The sequence below is a fragment of the Mustelus asterias genome, chromosome 7 (assembly GCF_964213995.1).
Source record: "Mustelus asterias chromosome 7, sMusAst1.hap1.1, whole genome shotgun sequence".
In the NCBI taxonomy this organism is placed as follows: domain Eukaryota; kingdom Metazoa; phylum Chordata; class Chondrichthyes; order Carcharhiniformes; family Triakidae; genus Mustelus; species Mustelus asterias.
This window is the reverse complement of record NC_135807.1, coordinates 108,181,198-108,202,297: the sequence shown is the minus strand read 5'-3', so window position 1 is coordinate 108,202,297 and position 21,100 is coordinate 108,181,198. Positions and strand designations below refer to the sequence as shown.

Here is a 21,100-nt window from a genome sequence, read left to right as displayed (position 1 = left end):
TCTTTCTAGAGGAAAGATGTTACTAAACTAGAGAGAGTGCAGAAGAGATTTACAAGGATGTTGCCAGGACTCAAGGGACTGAGTTTTAGAGAGGTATTGTACAGGCTAGGACTCTTTTTTTTGGAGCGTAGGAGACTGTGGGGTGGTCTCATAGAAGTGTATAAGATCATGAGAGGCATGGATAGGGTGGATGTACTCAGTCTTTTTCCCAGGGTTAAGAAATGATGAACTAGAGGGCATAGGTTTAAATGAAGAACATAGAACATAGAACAGTACAGCACAGAACAGGCCCTTCAGCCCACGATGTTGTGCCGAGCTTTATCTGAAACCAAGATCAAGCTATCCCACTCCCTATCATCCTGGTGTGCTCCATGTGCCTATCCAATAACCGCTTAAATGTTCCTAAAGTGTCTGACTCCACTATCACTGCAGGCAGTCCATTCCACACCCCAACCACTCTCTGTGTAAAGAACCTACCTCTGATAACCTTCCTATATCTCCCACCATGAACCCTATAGTTATGCCCCCTTGTAATAGCTCCATCCACCCGAGGAAATAGTCTTTGAACGTTCATTCTATCTATCCCCTTCATCATTTTATAAACCTCTATTAAGTCTCCCCTCAGCTTCCTCCGCTCCAGAGAGAACAGCCCTAGCTCCCTCAACCTTTCCTCATATGACCTACCCTCCAAACCAGGCAGCATCCTGGTAAATCTCCTCTGCACTCTTTCCAGCGCTTCCACATCCTTCTTATAGTGAGGTGACCAGAACTGCACACAATATTCCAAATGTGGTCTCACCAAGGTCCTGTACAGTTGCAGCATAACCCCACGGCTCTTAAACTCCAACCCCCTGTTAATAAAAGCTCACACACTATAGGCCTTCTTCACAGCTCTATCCACTTGACTGGCAGCCTTTAGAGATCTGTGGATATGGACCCCAAGATCTCTCTGTTCCTCCACAGTCTTCAGAACCCTACCTTTGACCCTGAGGTCAAAGGTCAAAGAATCATAGAATCAAAGAGGGGAAAGAATGAATGGGAACCCGAGGAGAAACTTTTTTACACAGAGGGTGGTACGTATGTGGAATGAGCTGCCAGTGGAAGTGGTTGAGGCAGGGACATTGACAACATTTAAAAGGCATTTGGACAGTTACATGGATAGGAAAGGTTTAGAGGAATATGGGCCAAATGCAGGCAAATGTGATTAGCTTAGATGGGCATTTTGGTCGACGTTCTTTAGAGGGATACAAAAGAATGGTCTAGTGGGCACATGAGCGGCGCAGGCTTGGAGGGCCAAAGGGCCTGTTCCTGTGCTGTATTGTTCTTTGTTCTTTGACATGGACCAGTTTAGGTCAAAGGGCCTGTCTCCGTGCTGTGATCAATTCTATGATTCTATTACTGGCCTGTATTCACTAGAGTTTAGAAGGATGAGAGGAGATCTGATTGAAGTGTATAATTTTCTAACAGGCTGGATAGACTAGATGCAGGAAGGTGTTTTCCCTGGTTGGGGAATCTAGTCTCAGGGTTTGTGGAACTTCATTGAGGACTGTGATGAGGGAAAATTTCTTCATTCAAATGATAGTGAACCTGTGGAATTTTTTACCACAGAAAGCTGTTGAGGCCAAGTCACTGAATGTATTCAAGAAAGCAGTAGACATTTTTGGATTTTAATGGCACCTGGGGATATGGGGAGAAAGCGGAAATATGACATTGAAATTGAGGATCAGCCATGATCATATTGAATGACAGAGCAGGCTAGAAAGGCTGTTATCCGACTCTAAATGTAAACCTCTTCCCAGTCACTTATCTTAGTATGACAAACCCAGGGACAGGAGTTGACTCAAATTCACTTAAACAAAACGTTTCTCTTTATTAATACTTTAGGTACCAATACTCATATGAACTCACAACAGATGCAACACCTTAACTCAATTAACTTTATCCCTCTGACTCTAACATGAACTCTAAACTTTAACTAGAAACAGATATTACCTGGGTTTGAATGAACTGGCCAAGCTTCTCTCCAGTATAGATCTTCTCCCGTGGTTCTTTGTCTTCTCTGAAGATGTTCTCTACGGCATAGTTACGATGGTAGGTCTCGACTTGTCGCTGGAGGCAAAAGACTCAAATGTCTATCTTTATCCTAAACTTCTCACATTCCTCCATAAAGTTCTCTGGCACTCAGCCAATGATGTCACTAGAAGCCGATCACAATGTTCGATTATAGCCAATGGAGTTAGTTGGAATCAACTCCCAAATGTTTAGACCAAACTGCATGTAGGTCATGTAGCGTCACCAAATATAGCTACGGTGGGCAACTTCATTGCCGGTAAGTCAAGCGAAGTCCAAACAATAGCCCTTATTTGTTCAGCATAGAAGGCATCAGGTAGGTCAGGTCTCCCAGGACAGGTCATGACTCACTGAAGCCGTCTAGCTTGCTTCTGTGTTTACTTATGCATTGACCAATGTTGCTTGCTTGATTCCCGTTAGAACCATTTCCTCACAGTTAATAATACTAATGTAGGTAGTCAAATTTGTAATAAAACTTCCAATTCCAAGAAGTCAAAGGAGATGTCAGTTTTGGAATGTGCGTGGCCTAGAATTGACTGGGTAGGTTATAGTGTTATGTTAGTGGATGCAGAATGTTAGGAATAGGTCTTGGGGATATTTTCCTCAAACTCTTAACTCTGGTAAGAGCTGAAATGCCGAATGCTGTGCAATTCATAGAGTGAATTGCATAGGGCCTATGGAAGAATTGTGGCGAATGGGCTTAAACCACATTTCACAATCTAAACTTTTGGTTTTCAATGACAAAAATTAAGTTGAAGTTTTTCTGTATTTGGATTGTCTCCAATCTGTTTCCTACCTTTTCATCAGGTCAACTAAAACGGGCTGCAAACCTACCCTGTGAGATCCAAATCTTCCATGAGAGAGACAAGACTTTGTGAAAATGTTCAGCACCAAAAGGTCGGTTGCCTAAATATTTTGAGTGTAAAAGTAAGAATACAGAAATTATTTAATATGTTACAATGCTGGGTTTCATTTGTTTTGCATTTCACTGACTGGAATTTCTCAAGCATCCTCACTTTAATCAGGTAATTTCCATACACTGCTGATAGTTTGTAATAATAAATTTGGCCCTCGAGAGAAAATGTTAACAATATATTATATAGCATTTTGAACATAAAGAGGTAGCTTTCCTGTGAATTGTTAGCCAGTGGGTCAGCCAATGAATACGACAGTTGAATGTGCAGTAATCTGTTAGTTCACTTGGGATGATGACAAGAATTTTCCCTGATGTTGGCAAAGGCTGATGTTGGGCAGGAAAAGCAACATCAAGGTCAATGGTAATGGCAGTTTTTTCCACCATATAGTGCCATTTCAGAAAAAATGTGAAAGTCATGATTTTCACAGTATATCACTGGCAGGGTGGCCTCTGATTCACCGTGTCACCTTCAACTTCGACACTCGATGATGTAGGGCACCATTTTTAAAGGCTGTCCCAGTGCACAGCAAGCAAACCAGTTTTATCTATGGACACCCCCCCACTCCAGAATCCCCTTGGCACTACCCTGGTGTGGTGAACCATAGATGGTTACCACTATGGGTACTGAACCATAGATGGTTATCACTATGGGTACTTGTACATATGTTACTCTTGTTACTGTTGGGGTTAGGGTTGGGGTGTTCCACCTGTTGGTATTGTTCTGTGGTACACTCCGGTTGGCTCCGCCTAACTATAGGAGTATAAAGGTCACTGCACTGCCCAGTGACCCTTTAGTCTGGGATTGTATTGTTATGCAGTATGCTCCATTCTTGTTACTAATAAAAGCCTTTATTTCCCGGGTACGATCCAGCCTCCCGAGTGAATTAATCGCGCATCAATTTTATTAGTAACAATTTTGGTTGAAAAGAAAAACCATGGAGCAAATGTTAAAACCCGATCGGCTTACCTTAGATCCGTGTGCAGCTGGAGCGTCGAACACTTTCGACCATTGGTTGAAGTGTTTCCAAGATTATGTCGACGCCTCAACAGCCATTCAAAACGACGCCGATAGATTGCGGGTCCTCCACGCAAGGGTAAGCGACACTGTGTATGCAACAATCCGTGATGCCCAAGACTACAAAGGGGCCATCGAACTACTTAAGAAACTGTACAACAAACCGCCAAACGAGATTCATGCTCGGCACCTATTAGCCACTCGACGGCGGCAGCCCGGCGAAATGACGGGACAGTCCCTGCGCGAACTTCAGCAGCTAGCCAGAGCCTGCAATTGCAAGCCAGTTGTCGGCTACTCAGTATACTAACAATTTGATCCGAGATGCGTTCGTGGCGGGAATCGGCTCATCCTATATTCGCCTGCGGCTGCTAGAGCAAGGTAACTTAGACCTAGCTAAGACGGTGGAATTGGCTGACGCGATGGAAACGGCCTCCAGAAGTCTTGAAACTTACCCCACCGACCATGTGGGAACATCATGGCAAGTACAGCCACCGACTCAACTCTACCCAGCGGCTCCGAGGAACTGTGCGATCGTGCTTTCAACCTTGGACCTGACGGCGGCGGCAGCTCCAGGTGGCCCGCGGTGCTATTTCTGTGGATTGGCAAAGCACCCTCGTCAGCGATGTCCGGCCAGAACGGTATTTTGCTCCGCGTGTGGGAAGAAAGGGCACTATGCTAAAGTGTGCCGAACTAAACCACCTTTGAAGCCAAGCAGTGCGGCGTGTGACTCTCCAGGATCTGTCTCCTCGTCTCCGGCTTCGTCGAGGTCTTCAACCACGTGCGATTCACGAGCGCCGCCATTCCTGAGGACGACGACGCAAGACACGTGCGACCTGCGAGTACCGCCACTTTCAACGCCATCGACCACGTGCAATCCATGGGCGCAGCCATTTTGGTCGACACCGACCGCAGACGAACAGCAGGGGTCATCATCATCGACCATCTCAGCTGCCTGCAGTTGCACTCAAGATTCAACGGTGGCGTCAATCATCCTGGACCAGGCCAAGCCTCACAGACTCGACAAGTCCATGATGGACATAGAGGTAAACGGACGCCTGATACATTGTCTGTTTGACAGCGGGAGCACGGAGAGTTTCATTCATCCTGACACCGTGAAACGGTGCGGTCTCCGAGTACAGACTGTCAGACAGACAATTTCTATGGCGTCGAGGTCCCGATCTGTTACCATTCTTGGGAGCTGCGTGGTAAACCTAACGGTGCGGGGCACAGTTTATGAGAACTTCAGGCTCCTCGTGTTACCGCACCTTTGCGCTCCGATACTCCTGGGACTAGACTTTGTGGTCCACCTGAGGAGTGACCCTGCAGTACGATGGGCCACTCCCTCCACTTTCAGTGGGAGAACAGCAGCCTCCAAATTGCCCAGCGCGCTCCACGTGCAGTCTCTCGACACTCAGAATCACCCCGCCATCTTTATTTGAGAATCTCGTGCCAGGCTGCAAGCCCATTGCAACTAAGACCAGGTGTTACAGCGCTGAGGATCGGATCTTTATTCAATCTGAGGTTCAGCGGCTCCTCAGGGAAGGGATCATTCAACCTAGCACTAGCCCATGGAGAGCACAAGTCGTGGTGGTTAAGACTGGAGACAAGCCCCGGATGGTCATAGACTATAGTCAGACCATTAATAGGTACACGCAGCTGGACGCGTACCCTCTCCCGCGCATATCTGACATGGTCAACCAGATTGCGCAGTACCGGGTGTTCTCCACCATTGACTTGAAGTCAGCCTATCACCAGCTCCCCATTCGCCCAGAGGACTGAAAATATACGGCCTTTGAGGCGGATGGTCGTCTCTACCACTTCTTAAGGGTCCTCTTTGGCATCACTAATGGGGTCTCGGTCTTCCAGCGTGCAATGGACCGAATGGTGGACCAAAACGGGCTACGGGCTACCTTCCCGTACCTGGACAACGTCACTATTTGCGGCCATGACCAGCAGGACCACGATGCCAACCTCCTAAAGTTTTTACGCACTGCGTCTCGCCTGAATCTGACCTATAACAGGGAGAAGTGTGTCTTCAGCAAGCGCCGCCTAGCAATTCTCGGATACATGGTGGAAAACGGGGTCCTTGGCCCTGATCCAGACCGTATGCGTCCCCTCCTTGAACTTCCCCTACCCACTAGCATCAAAGCACTGAGAAGATGCTTAGGCTTCTTTTTGTATTACGCACAGTGGGTTCCCAATTATGCGGACAAAGCCCGTCCGCTCATAAAGTCTACCTCTTTTCCCCTGGCAGCAGAGGCTTTGAAGGGATAAAAGCTGACATCGCGAAAGCCACGATGCACGCTGTCGATGAGTCCATCCCCTTCCAGGTGGAGAGTGATGCATCTGATTTCGCCCTGGCCGCCACACTTAACCAGGCAGGCAGGCCCGTCGCCTTTTTCTCTCGCACCCTCCAAGGCCCTGAAATTCGGCACTCCCGCTGTGGAAAAAGAGGCTCAGGCCATTGTGGAGGCCGTCCGGCATTGGCGCCATTACTTGGCTGGAAAACGATACACCCTGCTCACGGACCAGCGGTCCATGGCATTCATGTTCAACAACACGTTAAGGGGTGAGATCAAAAATGATAAAATCTTGAGGTGGAGAATCGAACTCTCCACCTACAACTATGATATCATGTACCGTCCGGGGAAGCTCAATGAGCCCTCAGATGCCCTGTCGCGTGGAACATGTGCCAGTGTGCAGGAGGACCGGCTACAGGCCCTCCACAATGATCTCTGCCATCCGGGGATCACTCGGCTCTTCCATTTTGTAAAGGCCGGGAATCTGCCCTACTCCGTAGAGGATGTCAGGTCGATAACTCGAAGCTGCCAGGTATGTGCTGAATGCAAGCCGCACTTCTACCGACCTGACAGGGCACACCTCATTAAGGCCACTCGCCCTTTTGAAAGACTGAGTGTTGATTTCAAGGGCCCCCTTCCTTCGACAGATCGGAATGTGTACTTCCTCAATGTGGTTGACGAGTACTCCCGATTCCCTTTTGCCATTCCCTGTTCAGACATGTCCTCTGCCACAGTTATCAAAGCTTTGCGGGATCTTTTCACCCTGTTTGGTTACCCCAGTTATATCCACAGTGATAGGGGTTCGTCCTTTATGAGTGACGACTTGCGGCAATACCTGCTCTCTAAGGGAATTGCCTCAAGTAGGACTACGAGTTACAACCCCAGGGGTAACGGGCAGGTCGAAAGAGAAAACGCTACAGTCTGCAAGGCTGACTGACTGGCGTTGAGGTCTAAGGGTCTTCCAGTCTCCCGTTGGCAAGAGGTACTTTCTGATGCGCTCCATTCAATCCGGTCCCTCCTGTGTACGACAACCAACACTAGCCCACATGAGCGGATGTTTACCTTCCCTAGGATGTCTTCCTCTGGGACCTCACTGCCGTCTTGGTTGACGTACTCAGGACCTGTCCTCCTGCGGCGGCATGTTAGGACCCGCAAGTCCGACCCTTTGGTTGAACAGGTCCATCTCCTCCACGCCAACCCTCAATATGCCTATGTAGCATATCCTGACGGGCGAGAGGACACAGTCTCTATTCGAGATCTGGCGCCTGCAGGGGACCTGGAAACCCCCGTCGCTCCCGCACCCCTGGTTAGGGACCCCTTGCCCTTTATCTCCCCTCCTGACACGGCGCGGGCAGTATCGGGACCATCACTTAATCCTCTTACTTCCGTGTACAGCTTGCCTGAGTCCAGGAGATTGTCGCCACCTCGGGGCGTTCCTGAGTCCAGGAGATTGTCGCCACCTCATGGTCCACCCATCCGTGAGGAACTGGAGGAGTCACTGGACACCGCCTTGGAGAGAGGGTCATCACGGTCACCAGAACCGACGCTACCGCCAGTGTTGAGGAGGTCGCAGAGACGGTGCGGCCCTCCGATACGACTGAACTTGTGAATATATGGACAGTTCGTACTGTTTTTTTTGCCCCACTGGCCTTTGTTTTTAAAGGAGGGGTGAATGTGGTGAACCATAGATGGTTACCACTATGGGTACTGAACCATAGATGGTTATCACTATGGGTACTTGTACATATGTTACTCTTGTTACTGTTGGGGTTAGGGTTGGGGTGTTCCACCTGTTGGTATTGTTCTGTGGTACACTCCGGTTGGCTCCGCCTACCTATAGGAGTATAAAGGTCACTGCACTGCCTCGTGACTCTTTAGTCTGGGATTGTATTGTATATAGTATGCTCCATTCTTGTTACTAATAAAAGCCTTTATTTCCCGGGTACGATCCAGCCTCCCGAGTGAATTAATCGCGCATCACCTGGCACCCCCGTCATTGCCCAGGCACTATCTTAGCATCATGCCGGGATGTAAAGGCTTTTATTAGTAACAAGAATGGAGCACACTGCTTAACAATACAATCCCAGACTAAAGAGTCACGAGGCAGTGCAGTGACCTTTATACTCCTATAGGTAGGCGGAGCCAACCGGAGTGTACCACAGAACAATACCAACAGGTGGAACACCCCAACCCTAACCCCAACAGTAACAAGAGTAACATATGTACAAGTACCCATAGTGATAACCATCTATGGTTCAGCCTTTATTTCCCGGGTACGATCCAGCCTCCCGAGTGAATTAATCGCGCATCACCTGGCACCCCCGTCATTGCCCAGGCACTATCTTAGCATCATGCTGGCAGTGCACGGATAGTGCCGCTTGATGCTGGAGTAGTGCCTGGCAGTGCCAGCCTGACACTAGGGCATTACCCAGGCACTAACTGGGCATGACCCTCTCTCCACTGAGCGCTGCACTCAACCTGAGCCCATAAGGGAGTACTGCTCACCAGGTGCATGCCTTTGGAGACCAGTCACGCTTCACACCTTTCTGCCATCACATTGCGGTGGGTGGATTTTTGATGTGGGGGGATGATTCCGGCACATGAACTTGATAATATGTTAATTTATTAAAATTATGTTGCTGATGTGGCTCGTCACTGATGGAAGGAGGAGACAATTGTGTTATGGGTTTATGCTACCGTAAAACGCGACTTTGTGCTTCTGCGTTTTTAACGGTGATGTGATCATTAATACTTGAACAACTAAAGTAGTCCTGATACATAATTTTATATTCATGAATCACACTTTTGCCCTTTCTGGCATGTATGTTACCTTTGTTCTTATTTTCGGTAGTTGTTCATTTATCAAACGTAGTTTGTATGATGTATCACATGGATGTATTACAGCTTAGTATGGCTCTTGCTCTGGTCAGGACTGCAAGAAACTACAAAGGGTTGTGAATGTAGCCCAGTCCTCACGCAAGCCGGCCTCCCATCCATTGACTCTGTCTGCACTTCCCACTGCCTTGGAAAAGCAGCCAGCATTATCAAGGACCCCACGCACCCTGAACATACTCTCTTCCACTCGCCTGATGAAGGAGCAGCGCTCCAAAAGCTTGTGCTATCAAATAAACCTATTGGACTTTAAGCTGGTGTTGTTAGACTTCTTACTGTGCCTACCTCAGTCCAATGCCGGCATCTCCACATCATACTCTCTTCCACCTTCTTCCGTCGGGACAAAGATACAAAAGTCTGAGAACACGTACCAACCAACTTAAGAACAGCTTCTTCCCTGCTGCCGTCAGACTTTTGAATGAAACTACCATATATTAAGCTGATCTTTCTCTATACCCTATCTATAACTGCAACACTATATACTGCGCCCTCTCCTTTCCTTCTCCCCTATGTACTCTATGTTTTGTCTGTATAGTGTACAAGAAACAATGTATCCCAATACACGTGATAATAATAAATCAAATCAAATGAGGTTGAACTGGCATAGCTGATCCAGTGTTGGATCTCTTCATCATGTAGGCCTTTTGAGAGTGGTGGCTGTCAAGCTATGGGAAGTTTTCAATATATTCCAGAGATTTTCCCTCAACATAAATGGAATCATAGAACCTTACAGCACAGGAGAGGCCCATCGAGTCCACACCAACACGTTAAGAAATATCTGAACTCCCACCTAATCCCATCTGCCAGCACTTGGCCCATAGCCCTGAATGTTATGATGTGCCAAATGTTCATCCAGACGCTTCTTAAAGGATGTAAGGCAATTCACTTCTACCACCCTCCCAGGCAGCGCATTCCAGACCGTCACCACCCTCTGGTAAAAAGGTTTTTCCTCACATCCCCTCAAACCTCCTGCCCTTCACCTTGAGCCTTTGTCCCCTTGTGACTGACCCTTCAACTATATGGGAGGTGAAATATTTGCTGACCACGTCAGAATTTTGTTTTGGCAACATTCAAGGACAGGTCCAGTTTCTTGCATGCAGAATTGAAGAGATCGAGAGTGCAGTGTCTTGCAAATCTGGTGCAGAGTGGGCAATGACACAACTGCCATCTGCAAAATGCACATCATGTGTGTCTGTGGTGGTTAGGTTAATTTTGGCACGGAAGCAACTGGGGTTAACAAGTTTTCCATTTACTGAAATGAGAGGGCAGTTGATCTTTGGTGAAGCAAATAACCATTGTCAGGTAGATCATAAATCATATGGGGGCTAAAACACAGCCTTTCTTGATAAAAGCAAATTACTGCGGATGCTGGAATCTGAAACAAAACAGAACATGTTGTAAAAGCTCAGCAGTTCTTATAGCATGTGTGGAGAGAGAATAGAGCCAACGTTTTGAGTCAGGATGACCTTTCATCAGAGCTCAGTTTTTTTGTGAGTTGGTGCTGTTGGAGAGAGGTAACAAGTGTGTGAATATGGAGGTGCATGGCACTGAGTGTGGATCTCAGGATGTGGTGAGAACAGCAGTCCAAGGAATGTTGTATGTCCTGGAGATAACCTGTAATCCTGGGTGGAGTCAAAAGATGAGGGATGGAACTTTAGTTGGAATTCACGTGGGGTGAGTCAGAGACGGCGACAGTCACTGAGGAAAGAAATCTGGCTGTGAAAGCGAGTTTGGGTAAACACCTTGTCGACACCAGGAGGGAAATGGAAAGCAATGAAGGTGGATAGGGTGAAAGAGACAAACGGAAATTCTGTTGGAGAGAAGAGCAGTTCTTCAGGGAAGGCATTCCTGGAAGAGAAGTGGCAATGAGCTAAACACTAAGATAATGGCAAAACACTGCAGATGCTGGAATCTGAAACAAAAACAGAAAATGTTGGAAAAACTCAGCAGGTCTAACAGCATCCGTGGAGAGAGAACAGAGCCAACATTTTGAGTCAGGATGCCCCTCCGTCAGAGCTCTAGCTTGACCCTTGCTTAAGCCTGGTCCATATTTTTAAGTTGTCTGTTTAGATCTCCCAATCAAGAGAGGTACAGTCAAATTGTCATGAAGCAATTGCAGCAGTGTCATGACCTTTCTTCCTCCTGGCGTGACTGGCTGTGAGTGCAGAGGGAGCATTTAAATGCAGCTCCCCCTTGTTAATTGTACAAAGCTGCGAGCCTGTTTGGGCGAGTCACATGCCAGGGGACTCCATACCACGTGTCTCAAGCGCAATAAGTGTGGGATGATTTGGGGCGGCACGGTGGCACAGGGGTTAGCACTGCTGTCTCACAGCTCCAGGGATCTGGGTTCAATTCCTGGCTTGGGTCACTGACTGTGTGGAGTTTGCACGTTCGACCTGTGTCTGCGTGAGTTTCCACTGGGTGCTCCGGTTTCCTCCCACTGTCCAAAGATGTGCGGGTTAGGTGCATTGGCCATGCTAAATTGCCCCTTAGTGATCTGGGATAGTAGGTCAGAGGGATTAGTGGGGTAAATATGTGGGGTTATGGGGATGGGGCCTGGGTGGGATTGTTGTTGGTGCAGACTCGATAGGCCAAATAGCCTCCTTCTGCACTGCAGGGTTTTTATGATTGCGACTCTGACTGTGTTGGACAGACTGGTGTGGATCACTCCAGTGTTCTTGTTGTTATGACACTTGGGGCATACAAGCCGTTCATGTCACAATCCCGCTATCGTGGGATCGGAGAATTTGGCGCCCAGCTAAATCTCCGTTCACTGCAGCAGGATGGGAAAATCCTGCTGGCATGAATGGCCATAACATTCCATCCTTAGTTTTATTTTTGGGAAAATTGAGGCCTTTGAATTCTTTATATCTTATGGAGGATAAGGCATGGGTGGGATTGTTGTCAGTTCAGGCTCAATGGGCCAAATGGCCTCCTCCTACACTGTTGGGATTCTATGATTCTCTGATCCCCATTAGTCCCCATTCCCCTTGATGACCCATGCAAAACTTAGTGCTGACTCATGCCAACCACTCTCTCTACCCCTTTACCTTTTTGCAGTTTCCATATCACCTTACCCAGTATCTACCATGGATAGGTCTCAGGAGCCATGGTGATATGAAGTAAAATAAAATTCTGTTGCAGTCCGTTGCAGAAGTCTATTTTAGACGTGATTATGAATTCTATGGATTATATTCATTAATAACTCTTCAAGTACTTAATCTTAGATGAAAAAAATTCCTTCAAGTATGTAATACTTCTATATTCATTCGAAATACCTTATATTCATAGCCCCACATTAAAGCCAGTAATTACTTTACAACAACTTAGAGCTGGCAAACTGTGAACTTGCTGTGGTAGTGATAGGTTGGGAAAGCAGTCAAGCAACACTAATCCTTATGTTAACAAATAATTAAATAGCAAGCCTATTTTCTTTTCAACTCAACTGCAGGTTGGAATGTTTTCAAAAATTTAAAGGGGCTGGGAATTTAAATAACTTGATAGTTTGACAGTTCCATTAAGCTGATGCACTTTTTACACACATCCATGTATATTCTCAATAGTCCCAAAGGTCACCTTACTTCTCCCAAAGAGTACCTTACCTTTATAAAAGACTACCATACCTCTCTAAATAGCTCCAATGGCTTTGGACCTTTTCCCCAAATGTCTAAAGCCCACGTGTCATGTTTTGGAAATCCCTGAAACACAAATTGGATTTGTTTGATGACAGCTGTGCTTTTATATGTGTTGCTTCTTCCATAAACCATCAATGTGCAAAGTACAACCTGCTTCCATTCTCTCCCCTCTCCTTCCCCACCACCCTGGCGAAAATGGTGGGGGCAGGTTCAAGACTGCTGGAATCAGGGCTCCAGGGTGGCTGATTTCTGCAGTAAGGGTCCTCACCAGCTCTGCTGTGCTACCTGCTGGGGTGTACTTCTGGGGACTATTCTTGTGCTGCCCTATAAGATCCATAGGCTTCCCTTTAAACCTCCAGAGTTTAGATCACGAATATCCTATTTTCTTATAGTGGAAACAGGCCGGTCTCTGGGTGTTCTCCTTTCGGGCTTGTGGAGGACCTCATGCAACCTCATTTGTACTTTCCTTTCTGAGTGTAGCCCTTTCCTATCCATTTCACACTTCCTATCTTTCCAGTGGTTTTGGGGGTGGTTTGGAAAGAGTCTGAGTTGCCATGGGTGAGGTCAAAATATGTTGCTGTAACTGCTGCATCCATGGCTGTGAGGACTTGCTGCTCCTCCAAGTGCATTCTTAGGTTAAAGGTTAAGCAGTTTTTGAATTCCTCCAGCAAATTCAATTCCAGTAGTCCATGGTAGATGTGTTGTATTTTTAAAGGATGGTCGAGCATGATTTGCTTCAGCTGTTCGAACTCTCGGTACATCTGCATACGTTTCTTATGCGCATCGGTGGCAACATGCTGTGATGATACTGTGTCTTTAAGAAATATATTTATGTCATGTTTCTTGTAAGAGGCAGTGTTTTGTTGCAAGGAGTCAATTTGTCTGGAAGAGCATGCAGCTCCACGCTGAGACTGCAGGATAATAACTCATTTTAGCTCATCGTACATTTGTCTAAAGAGTTAGTGCATTTAGAAACATAGAGACTAGAAGCAGGAGTAGGCCATTCGGCCCTTCAAGCCTGCTCCGCCAATCATTTTGATCATGGCTGATCATCAAATTTCTGTTTACTTGGTTTTTCTCCTGGGATTTCAGAGTAAGGTTTTGATTAGATTGATTGCCAGGGACCGAGTCATGTGCTAATGGGAGGAGTTAAGCTTGCAGGGAAGATCCCCAGTTTCCCTTTTTTTATAAAAAATAAGACTTGTGCTGCCTGATTCTGGGGTGGCACAGTGGTTAGCACTGCTGCCTCTCAGTGCCAGGGACCCAGGTTCGATTTCTGGCTTGGGTTGCTGTCTGTACGTTCTCCCCATGTCTGCTCTGGTTTCCTCCCACAGTTCAAAAGACATGCTGGTTCGGCACATTGGCCATGCTAAATTCTCCCTCCAAGTTTGGCAATGAGCGGATTTTCTCAGTAACTTCTTTGCAGTGTTAATGTAGGCCTACTTGTGACACTAATAAAATAAACTTGAATACATTTTTTAAAAAGGAAGACATATCTCTCTGTCTCTCACTCCAGAAGTGCTGTGAGAGCTCTAGGACTGGCAACCTAAGTACGAGCACATAAGCCTTTTGCTAATTGATTTTTGAGAGGAATTTTAAGGCTAAGAGGAATATTGCTTGAACTGGAACTCATAAGGATATGTTGCCAGTTAGTAATTGTATCTTGTCGTCTTTAAGTATTGTTCAATTGTTAGATGTTAAGCTAATTCATTTGTTGTAGTCAAACTGTGTTGTTAAATAAAATTTGTTTTGATAAAAGCTTCCCAGCATGTCCAAAGAATCGTGCCTGGAGTGAAACATCATATCTTCACATTAATGCCAAAAGAGCAAATTGTTGTGGTCTAGTTTGACCTCATAATATACTTTGGGGTTTCTAATCTTGTACCCTCAACAGTGCCTCTGGGACCAACTTATCAGGACTATTGATGACAGCCTTAGTCTGTTCATAATTAGTGGATTTGTCAGGAGTCGGCATGGAATGGGTCTTCTCCGTCAACTGACTTTGTACTATAAAGGTCCAGATTTTTGATGGCCATTTTAGCTGTCCTACTTTCTCAGAAGTATCAAAAAAGGATTCCACATCATGCTCTTCAAAGTCGGGACCACACCGAAAATATTTCAAGGCTTCAGAGTTTGGTTCTAGGACAGTTACCAGGTGGAGAGAGGTTTTCCCTGACAGTTTCCATCTCATAGAATCATAGAATCCAACAGTGCAAAAGGAGGCCATTTGGCCCATCAAGTCTGCACCGACCACAATCCCATCTAGACCCTATTCCCATAACCCCATGTATTTACCCTACTATTCCCCTGACATTAGGGTCAATTTAGCATGGCCAATCAAGCTAACCCGCACATCTTTGAACTGGGATCTGCCTCTTGATGTGCCGAATAGTCTCTTTCTGCATTGTTGGATCTGCCTCATTTCTCTCTCCCTTTGAACCTCTCATTCAATTTCCAATTTTCAGATCTTATTCCCTTTCCCTTTCCTCTCCTGCTTTCCCTCCTGAGCTTCCCTTTCTTTCTCTTTTCCTCTCTCCTGAAACGTTGGAGTGTTTCCAGTTCACATTTGGCTAGGAGAATGGATTCAGTGTCAGGGTTGAACTTCTTGTCTACCTGTTCTGGTAGATAAGAGGGGTCCAAATGGGTGGCATGATGGCACAGTGGCACAGCACCGCTACTGACCCAGGATCAATTCCGGCTTTCGGTTACTGTCTGTGTGGAATTTATACGTTTTCCCTGTGGGTTTTCACCAGCTGCTCCAGGTTCCATCCATAGTCCAATAAGATCATGGTGTAGCAATGCTACATTGGAAGTCACATTGGTTCATTGCATACGCAGCATTAACCTAGGCACAAAAAACAACGTTCGCAAATCCAGCTTTGTCAACACTGCAAAGCCCCCTTTACCAACATCTGGGCATTTGTACCAAAATTGGGACAGCTGTCCCTCAGACGAGTCAAGCAACGGCCTGACATAGTCCTACTGAACCAATCATACCTTGCAGACATAAGAACATAAGAACTAGGAGCAGGAGTGGGCCATTTGTCCCCTCGAGCCTGCTCCGCCATTCAATGAGATCATGGCTGATCTTTTTGTGGACTCAGCTCCACTTGCCCGCCCGCTCACCATAACTCTTAATTCCTTTACTGTTCAAAAATGTATCTATCCTTGCCTTAAAAACATTCAATGAGGTAGCCTCAACCGCTTCACTGGGCAGGGAATTCCACAGATTCACACCCTTTGTGTGAAGAAGTTCCTCCTCAACTCAGTCCTAAATCGGCTTCTCCTTATTTTGAGGCTATGCCCCCTAGTTCTAGTTTCACCCGCCAGTGGAAACAACATCCCTGCTTCTATCTTATCTATTCCCTTCATAATCTTATATGTTTCTATAAGATCTCCACTCATTCTTCTGAATTCCAATGGGTATAGCCCCAGTCTACTCAGTCTCTCTTCATAAACCAACCCTCTCAACTCCGGAATCAACCTAGCGAATCTCCTCTGCACCTTCTCCAGTGCCAGTATATCCTTTCTCAAGTAAGGAAACCAAAACTGTACACAATATTCCAGCACCAGCACCTTATACAGCTGCAACATAAACTCGCTGTTTTTAAACTCCATCCCTCTAGCAATGAAGGAGAAAATTCCATTTGCCTTCTTAATTACGTGCTGCACCAGCAAACCAACTCCTTGAGATTCCTGCACAAGGACAGCCGTGCACAGCAGCATGCTGCAATTTTTTACCATTTAAATAATAGTCCATTTTGCTGTTATTCCTACCAAAATGGATGACCTCACATTTACCAACATGGTACTCCATTTGCCAGACCCTCACCCACTCACTTAGACTACCTATATCCCTTTGCGTCCTCTGCACACTTTGCTCTGCCACCCATCTTAGTGTCATCTGCGAATTTTGACACACTATACTTGGTCCCCAACTCCAAATCATCTATGTAAATCGTAAACAATTGCGGTCCCAACACTGATCCCTGAGGCACCCCGCTAGTCACTGATTGCCAACCTGAAAAACACCCATTTACCCCCACTCTTTGCTTCCTCTATCCATGCTAATACATTACCCGTAACACTGTGCACCTTTATCTTATGTAACAGTCTTTGATGCAGCACCTTGTCAAATGCCTTCTGGAAATCCAGATACACCACATCCACAGGTTCCCCATTGTCCACTGCACATGTAATATGCTCAAAGAATTCCACCAAAATAGTCAAACATGACCTTCCCTTCATGAACCCATGCTGCGTCTTATCAATGAGACAATTTATATCCAGATGTCTCGCTATTTCTTCCTTGATAGATTCAAGCATTTTCCATACTACAGAAGTTAAGCTAACCAGTCTATAGTTACCCGCCTTTTGTCTACCTCCTTTTTTAAACAGTGGCGTCACATTTGCTTCCAGTGCACACAAATGCGCCGCAGTGTGAGACCAACTGACAATCTTAAATTGATTGTCAGCATACTGTTTAGCTCACAGAGGATTATTTAGCAAATGTTGTCCAATTGCAGAATCCCATCCAATGTTGGACACTGTTTTGAGTTTTGCAAGCACGGGCTGTACCTTGCCCATTTGTCCAATGTGTGCAGGAGGGTTTCCTGACACAGTATGTAGATAGGCCAACAAGAGGTGAGGCCACATTGGATTTGGTACTGGGTAATGAACCAGGCCAGATGTTAGATTTGGAGGTAGGTGAGCACTTTGGTGATAGTGACCACAATTTGGTTACGTTTACTTTAGCGATGGAAAGGGATAGGTATATACCGCAGGGCAGGAGTTATAGCTGGGGGAAAGGAAATTATGATGCGATTAGGTGGCATAGGTTGGGGAAGGAAACTGCACAATTGAAATGTGGAGCTTGTTCAAGGAACCGCTACTGCGTGTCCTTGGTAAGTATGTTCCTGTCAGGCAGGGAGGAAGTGGTCGAGCGAGGGAACCGTGGTTTACTAAAGAAGTTGAATCTCTTGTGAAGAGGAAGAAGGAGACTTATGTAAAGATGAGATGTGAAGGCTCAGTTAGGGCACTTGAGAGTTACAATTTAGCCAGGAAGGACCTAAAGAGAGAGCTAAGAAGAGCCAGGAGGGGACATGAGAAGTCTTTGGCAGGTAGGATCAAGGAAAACCCTAAAGCTTTCTATAGATATGTCAGGCATAAAAGAATGACAAGGGTAAGATTAGGGCCAGTCAAGGACAGTAGTGGGAAGTTGTGCGTGGAGCCCGAAGAGATAGGTGAGGGGCTAAATGAATATTTTTCGTCAGTGTTCACACAGGAAAAAGACAATGTTGTCAAGGAGAATACGAAGATACAGGCTATTGGACTAGACGGGATTGAGGTTCATAAGGAGGAAGTGTTAGCAATTCTGGAAAGTGTGAAAATAGATAAGTCCCCTGGGCCGGATGGGATTTATCCTAGGATTCCCTGGGAAGCTCGGGAGGAGATTGCAGAGCCTTTGGCTTTGATCTTTATGTCGTCATTGTCTACAGGAATAGTGCCAGAAGACTGGAGGATAGCAAATGTTGTCCCCTTGTTCAAGAAGGGGAGTAGAGACAACCCTGGTAATTATAGACCAGTAAGCCCTACTTCTGTTGTGAGCAAAGTTTTGGAAAGGATTGTAAGAGATAGGATTTATAATCATCTAGAAAGGAACAATTTGATTAGGGATAGTCAATACGGTTTTGTGAAGGGTAGGTCGTGCCTCACAAATCTTATTGAGTTCTTTGAGAAGGTGACCAAAGAGGTGGATGAGGGTAAAGCAGTTGATGTGGTGTATATGGATTTCAGTAAAGCATTTGATAAGGTTCCCCACGGTAGGCTATTGCAGAAGATACGGAGGCATGGGATTGAGAGTGATTTAGTGGTTTGGATCAAAATTTGACTAGCTATAAGAAGACAGAGGGTGGTGGTTGATGGGAAATGTTCATCCTGGAGTTCAGTTACTAGTGGTGTACTAGTAGGGTTTACTATAGGCCGCCCAACAGCCAGCGGGAGATAGAGGAACAGATATGTAGGCAGATTTTGGCAAGGTGTAAAAGTAACAGAGTTGTTGTGGTGGGAGATTTTAACTTCTGCTATATTGACTGGGACTCACTTAGTGCTAGGGGTGTGGATGGAGCATCCAGGAGGGCTTCTTGAAACAGTATGTAGATAGTCCAACTAGGGAAGGGGCCACACCGGACCTGGTATTGGGGAATGAGCCCGGCCACGTGGTCGATGTTTCAGTAGAGGAGCAGTTCGGGAACAGTGACAACAATTCAGTAAGCTTTAAGGTACTGATGGATGAAGATAAGTGTAGTCCTCAAATGAAGGTGCTAAATTGGGGGAAGGCTCATATTAGGCAGGAACTGAAGAATGTAGATTGGGGGCAGATGTTTGAGGGCAACTCAACATCTGGCATGTGGGAGGCTTTCAAGTTCAAGTTGATAGGGATTCAGGACCAGCACATTCCTGTAAGGATGAAGGAAAAGTATGGCAAGTTTTGGGAACCTTGGATAACGAGAGATATTGTGAGCCTAGTCAAAGAGAAAAAGGAAGCATTTGTCAAAGCTAGGAGGCTGGGAACACACGAAGCAAGTGTGGAATACAAGGAAAGTAGAAAGAAACTTAAGCAAGGATTAAGGTAGGCTAAAAGGGGTCACGAAAAAGCATTGGCCAACAGGATTAAGGAAAGTCCCAAGGCTTTTTATACAAATATAAAGAGCAAGAGGGTAGCCAGGGAGAGGATTGGCCCACTTGCGGACAAGGGAGGGAATCTGTGCGTGGAGCCAGAGGAAATGGGCGAGGTATTAAATGGTTATTTTGCGTCAGTATTCACCAAAGAGAAGGATTTGGTGGATGATGAATCTGGGAAAGGATGTGTAGATAGTTTGAGTCATGTTGAGATCAAAAAGGAGGAGGTATTGGGGTTCTTGAGAAAAATTAAGGTTGACAAGTCCCCAGGGCCTGATGGGATATACCCCAGAATACTGAGAGAGGCAAGGGAGGAAATTGCTGGGGCCTTGAGAGAAATCTTTATATCTTCACTGGCTACAGGGGAGGTCATGATGTGGAGATGCCGGCGTTGGACTGGGGTAAACACAGTAAGAAGTCTCACAACACCAGGTTAAAGTCCAACAGGTTTATTTGGTAGCAAATACCATAAGCTTTCGGAGCACAGCTCCTTCGTCAGATGGGGTGGATATCTGTTCTCCAACAGTGCACAGACACAGAAATCAAGTTACAGAATACTAATTAGAATGCAAATCTCTACAGCCAGCTAGGTCTTAAAGGTACAGATAATGTGGGTGGAGGGAGCATTCAACACAGGTTAAAGAGATGTGTATTGTCTCCAGACAGAACAGCTAGTGATATTCTACAAGCCCAGGGGTTACTGATAATGTGACATAAATCCAACATCCCGGTTTAGGCCGTCCTCATGTGTGCGGAACTTGGCTATCAGTTTCTGCTCAGTGACTTTGCGCTGTCGTGTGTCGTGAAGGCCGCCTTGGAGAACGCTTACCTGTAGATCCAAGGCTGAATGCCCGTGACTGCTGAAGTGCTCCCCCACAGGAAGAGAACAGTTTTGCCTGGTGATTGTCGAGCGGTGTTCATTCATCCATTGTCGTAGCGTCTGCATGGTTTTCCCAATGTACCATGCCTCGGGACATCCTTTCCTGCAGCGTATCAGGTAGACAACGTTGGCCGAGTTGCAAGAGTAGGTACCGTGTACCTGGTAGATGGTGTTCTCACGTGAGATATGGCATCCGTGTCGATGATCCGGCACGTCTTGCAGAGGTTGCTGTGGCAGGATTGTTAGGTGTCGTGGTCACTGTTCTCCTGAAGGCTGGGTAGTTTGCTGCGGACAATGGTCTGTTTGAGGTTGCGTGGTTGTTTGAAGGCAAGAAGTGGGGGTGTGGGGATGGCCTTGGCGAGATGTTCGTCTTCATCAATGACATGTTGAAGGCTCCGGAGGAGATACCGTCGCTTCTCCGCTCCGGGGAAGTACTGGACAACGAAGGGTACTCTGTCCACCGTGTCCCGTGTTTGTCTTCTGAGGAGGTCGGTGCGGTTTTTCGCTGTGGCGCGTCGGAACTGTTGATCGATGAGTCGAGCGCCATATCCTGTTCTTATGAGGGCATCTTTCAGCGTCTGGAGGTGTCTGTTGCAATCCTCCTCATCCGAGCAGATCCTGTGTATTCGGAGGGCTTGTCCGTAGGGGATGGCTTCTTTTACGTGTTTAGGGTGGAACCTGGAGAAGTGGAGCATCGTGAGGTTATCCGTG

At 46.4% G+C, this 21,100-nt stretch overlaps 1 protein-coding gene across 6 annotated transcripts in view; it reads left to right on the top strand.

Annotated features, from left to right (window-relative positions):
* Positions 1-21,100, top strand: part of oxr1a (oxidation resistance 1a) — an 894,274-nt gene that overhangs the window by 195,971 nt on the left and 677,203 nt on the right. For all 6 annotated transcript variants that reach the window (XM_078216653.1, XM_078216656.1, XM_078216650.1 and 3 more), the window contains one exon: positions 2,878-2,967. In XM_078216653.1, coding sequence (XP_078072779.1) covers positions 2,951-2,967 — 17 coding nt within the window. In that variant the 5' untranslated portion in view covers positions 2,878-2,950. The remainder of the gene's footprint in view (positions 1-2,877; positions 2,968-21,100) is intronic.